The 5,786-nt window shown below is 36.5% G+C and overlaps 1 protein-coding gene across 1 annotated transcript; it reads right to left on the bottom strand.

The window, feature by feature from the left end:
• Positions 1-469: 469 nt before the first annotated feature.
• On the bottom strand, positions 470-5,641 carry LOC147543682 (putative pentatricopeptide repeat-containing protein At1g17630). The gene is given in 4 exon segments (XM_086634956.1): positions 470-646; positions 649-2,859; positions 3,410-3,467; positions 5,478-5,641. Coding segments are annotated over 2 exon segments (2,217 nt in total). The 5' UTR covers positions 2,818-2,859; positions 3,410-3,467; positions 5,478-5,641; the 3' UTR covers positions 470-598.
• Between the last annotated feature and the right edge of the window lie 145 nt (positions 5,642-5,786).

Here is a 5,786-nt window from a genome sequence, read left to right as displayed (position 1 = left end):
GTCTACTAGAATCATTAAATGAAGCTACATAGACAAAGAATATAAAAACTAAATTCATACCTTGAAAAAAGGGTTCCACAATCACATCTATACTCTCTTGTTCCACAAGTTTTAGAATGAGCTTTCCAATCTGATTGAACAGCATAACGCTTTGAACATTTCTCACATTTCCACTTCTTTTCACCATGTTTTCTGCAAAAGTGCTTCTTTTTCTTCACTTCTTGACTTGATCTTTGTTTTAATTTCCATGGAAGATTATGTCCTCTTCTTACCCGGCTATAGTTATTTTCTTTTTCAAACGTGGTGGCCCAGCCCAGCCTTCTTACCCGGCTATAACTAGGATCACTAGACAGACCAAAACAGCCCAGCTTGGCCTGGCTACAAACTAGCCCGGGCCCAGGCTGGGCCAGGATACCCTTTGCCAGGGACCATATACTTACCATCTTGTGCCCCACCAAAATTCGTTCTCTTACACCGGGCGGGCCGGATTGATACAAACTGTTGTAGATCACTGATGATAGCGTCTTTTCTAGAGAACATCTCTGTTCAGCTACAGCAACCCTCAAATACAGGGAAGATCTTAAAGAAACTATTGTGATCATCTGAAAGGAATATGAGCATGACCAACTGAAAACACTAGCTTATCATAGTGTGCCTATTTGGTGTCTGCTTCTTCTCATATTCGCCCATATCTTGCAGTACAAATCTCTCATCCAAAATGTAACCCTCGGTCTCCATTCGTAGACTCAGTTCCTCAAGTAGTCCATAAACTTCATCTAGCCCTGGTTGATCATGGTCACCCGCCGAGAACATATATACTTTCTTATTTACTTCAACCCAACTCTGACCCCGGATTTTCTTGAAACCTTTTTTTCTTGCGGAAAGTCTCACTTTTGCAGAATCATCCCATCTTTCACAAGCCGCGTAGAGATTTGAGAGCAACATGTAGCTGCTGCTGATCTCTGATGGAAGCTCAAAAAACCGAGACAAGATTTCTTCTGCTACTTGTGTATTTTCATACATCCTGCACGAATTCAACAAAGCTCCCCAAACACATTCATTTGGTTCGATTGGCATTTCTTTAATAAGATCACTTGCTTCTTGAAGTAAACCAGCTCTTCCAAGAAGATCAACCATACAAGAGTAGTGCTCCATTGATGGTTGAACTTTAAACTGATTTATCATCTGATCGAATAGCCTTCGACCTTCATTGACAAGCCCAGCATGGCTACACGCGGAAAGAACTGCAACAAATGTTATATTATCAGGTTTGAACCCTGATTTGACCATCTCGTTGAAAGTTAATACTGCTTCATCACCAAACCCATGCATGCCATACCCAGCAATCATCGAATTCCAGGAGATTAAATCCCTACCATCCACCTTATTAAACACTAAAAGCCCATTATCTAGACTACCACACTTCGCGTACATATTTATCAGTCCGTTTCCTACCAATATGTTGTTATCCATTTGACCTCGAATCGAATATCCATGTATTTCTTTTCCAAGACCCAAGGCAACCAACTCTGAACACAAAGACAAAACGCTGGCGATTGTGACTGAATTTGGATAAACCTTATACCGCAGCATTTTACGGAATACTTCAAAGCATTCTTTCCCTTTTCCTTTCGAAGAAAAACCTCCAATTACGGCGCTAAAACTTATCACATTTGGTTTCATTTTTGGGTCCTCAAAACTCTCCAACTTCGAGAGAACCTCATATGCCTCATCGCACAAACCAGCATCTACAAATGAAGATATTAATGAATTCCAACTCACTATATTCTTCAACTTAATCTCTGAAAATAACATTTTTGCTTCCTCTGTTTTCCCATTTTTACCATACACACAAATAAGTGAGTTTTTTACAAACATATACTGTTCGAATCCACATTTGATGACATATCCATGGATTTCCTTACCCATACTAATTGCATCTAAATCAACACAAGACGATAAAACTACAGCGAGAGCTTCAGCATTGACATCACTTTTTCTCAACCTCATCTCCTTAAACAACTCTATAACTTTCATGTGCGATCCACACCGTGCATGGGCCGATAAGAGTGATGTCCAAGTCACCAAATTTGGTTCTAGACCTTCAACTTCCATTCGAATAAACATCTTAACAGCACCACAACTATCAAAATTATGTGCAAACCCTGAAATCATAGTATTCCAAGAAATGTAACTTCTTTGAAGCATTTTATCAAACACATCCATGGCATAATCCACCCGCCCAATTTTACTGTACAACCCAATCAATTCATTCCCAACGTGAAGATGAAACTGAAATCCAGATACTATCACATGAGCATGAATAGTTTTGTATAATTGAGAACTACCCATTGAAGAACAAGCCCGAATAACAAGTGGGTAAGTAAATCCATCAGGGTAAACACCTAAATTTCGCATTTCAAAGTAAAGTTTAAGGGTTTCATCATGATACCCATTAGAGATATTAGCTCTCAAAATTGAATTCCATAACAGTAAGTTGGTTTTACATTCAATTGGGATGTAATGAAACAATTTACGGGCATCATGAAGAAGGCCAAATTGGGTGTATACTGAAATTAGTCTTGCTGATAAGAACCCAGATTGATTTGATCCATAAAGAATGATTTGAGCGTGAATTTGTTTGAGTTGATGGAAAGTAGAGCATTGTTGAAGTTCTAGATGATATGAGTCAAGGGTTTTATTGTAGTAAAAGAATTGGTTAGAAACAATTTGATTTTGAAGGAGAGAGCTTGTGGAGAGAAAACGTAATCTAGTGAAACTGCGAAGAGAGTAGCAACTGAGAGAACCATTAACCATGAAGATAATGATAACTCAAACCTTCTCTTAATCTTCCACCACCTGTAATATATATAACCATTCTAAAATCAGATGTTCAAAGAAAAAATAACAACCAACAAACTATAAATAGTATATATTCGACTAAATTCGGGGTCATCACCAAATGTGAGCAATCTTCACGATATCGCAACAGCAGCAGCAACACAGAGCTGCTGTTGCTACAGCAGCAGCTGCTGCAGCACCAAGCTACTAGATGGATACTCCCATTCAAAACCACTTATTTTTGTCCGTCCAGCATGAAACCAAATTAAGGTGCTCGAATACAAATTTTTAGATATCCCATTCAAAACCACTTCCAACAATCTCTAAGGACTAGATATATAATTAGACTGATAATTTAAGAAACTTCATAGCATTTAAGCTAATCATAGCAATTTACTGGGAAAAGTATTCCATGTCTAACTACGACCTCACAGGCTCACAGCAACAAAGAGGAAATAAATACACATTCCAGTTCCAAGGTTCAGGAGGAATCGATTTAAAGCATCGAGTAAAAGAACAAAAAAAGTCAGTAAATTCAAATAAGAACCAAAAATAATTAGCATCTTACATCAACTATTGCACCAGCAGCTTCAGATAGAGTAGGAGAGACATCAAGCAAATCAGACCTAATCAAAGTTGGAAAAGAGATGAAATTTCAATTAATAACCCCAGATTCAAAATTAGAACATCCAGGATCATAATAATTAGATTCATAATGGTTATAATCATTCTACAACCTCAACTCTCGTCTACAACTTCTTCCCTGAACATTTGATACAAATAGAACAAGATAGGTAGTATTCAAATAGTCATTGGACAATGGGAATTTTCTTCAACACTTTGAAACTTTTAGCTAATCTAGTCTAACTAATAGATTAATAATGACTAGTAGTATAACTTGAAGAAGAACTGAACTACCCGAACTGTAGATGCTTCTTCTTCAGCATCTACATTTCTCAACCTAAAAACATGTTCTGAAATGCCCTAAAAAACAAATCAACCTAACCCCTAAATCGGTTCAAAGTTCTCAATCAGCAATTGGAAAGTTCCAACTTCAGCAGAAATCAAGCAAAACGGACAACTGTGGTGAATGAACACCAAATCAGAAAGCCAAAACCTAAATATCATCAGAGCTTATCAAAATACCAAGTAAGTTCACACTTCACAGGAGAATTACTGAAATCCCCACCTTTTTTAGATAATTACATTTTCCACTACCTTCTGTTAGATTTAACTTTAAATTTTTCAAAATTACTTTGTTGCCCATTTACATATTAAATCAGTTCCTACTTTCCCAAGGAGGTTGACAAGGGGTTTGACATAATGATGAGGTGGGTGTCTTTCATAAGTAAAAAAGTGGGTGAAAATTTTGTTTTAATCTGAGTCGTTCGATTTGAACGGTTCAGATTTGGGTCATCCACTTTTTTACTTATAAAAGGCATCCACCTCATCATTATGTCAAACCCCTTGTCAACCTCCTTGGGAAAATAGCATTTCCTGTTGGAAAGTGCCAACTTTAGCAGAAATCAAGCAAAACGAACAACTGTGGTGAATGAACACCAAATCAGAAAGCCAAAACCTAAATATCATCCAAGCTTATCAAAATACCAAGTAATTTCACGGGAGAATTACTGAAATCCCCACCTTTTTCAGATAATTACATTTTCCACCACCTTCTGTTAGATTTAACTTTAAATTTTTCAAAATTACTTTGTTGCCCATTTACATATTACACCATGTTTTACATATTCATTTACAAATTACACCATGTTTAGAAAAAAAAAACCACGTGTCAAAATCTATGAACAGAATCAAACCAAAAATGGGTCGTTGGGTTATCACCCTCATTTACAGACTATAAAACGAAATGGACTCTGAAATTTCAAGAGGATAAAATTTCAGAGAGATGAGAAAGATAGAGGACCTGGTTGCCACTGACTAGAAGTATAAAATTTTAAAGTTCGATCTACAACTTTCAGAGAACAAGAAGCATAAAATTCCGTTCCAGACCCCAAATTCCTAATTTCTAGCACCCCAAATTCCAAATTTCTAATTTGTAGAACCATAATTCACTAGAAATTAGGATTGTTTCTTCTACATTTCCAACTTTAATATAAGCAGCCAAAATCGAATTCCATGATACTGAATCTTTTATAGGACTTTCATCGAACAGTTTCCGCGCATCTCTCATATCCCCACAAACACAATACATAGTAACCAAAGTATTTACAACATGAACCTCTAAATGAAAACCCGTTTTCAAAACATGATTATGAATTTGTTTTCCTTCTTTTACAGACAATCTAACAGAACAAGCTTGAATTAAAATTGGGTTAGTGTAATTATCAGGATTAAAGTTCTTTTCTAGCATCAATTTGTATAAGAAAATAGTAGATTGAGGATAATTTCTATTTAAGTATGCTTTCATTATTCTATTACAAGTAAACCCATTTGTGCATTCAATTTGATTTAAGATGCAGAATGAGTGTAGTTGAGATGAATGAAGTGAAAATCTATTTGAACACATACATTCTACTATCATCCAAGCTTATCAAAACTTTAAAAAGCAATAATAGAAAAACCTATAGAACTAGTGAGAGAGAGATAGATAGAGAGAGAGAGGGCGTTGGATTTACCTTGTTTTACAGTAATGGGAGTCTTCCGGGAGATAGAGAGAATGGAGAACAGAGAGAGATGGAGAGGGAGAGATGGAGAGAGAAAGTAGAGTTCGAGAGCGCGAGGTCAAATTCAGTCTTGGCTCTTTGGGCATCAACTGTATTCAATTTTGGGGAACTCGGTCATCTATTTTGGGCCGAGAGGAAAATTATAAGGCCCAAAATTCGCGTCAAAATATCAAATGAAGCCCAACCCGGAATAATAATCCAAAAAAACCCAAAATTTAAAATTACATAACATTCATAAAAATTTCTGAACAAAACACAGTT

This window comes from Eschscholzia californica, unplaced genomic scaffold (genome assembly GCF_041429995.1).
Source record: "Eschscholzia californica isolate CP2 unplaced genomic scaffold, dmEscCali1.0.p SCAF_4, whole genome shotgun sequence".
Lineage (NCBI taxonomy): Eukaryota > Viridiplantae > Streptophyta > Magnoliopsida > Ranunculales > Papaveraceae > Eschscholzia > Eschscholzia californica.
This window is presented reverse-complemented; position numbering and strand designations above follow the sequence as displayed.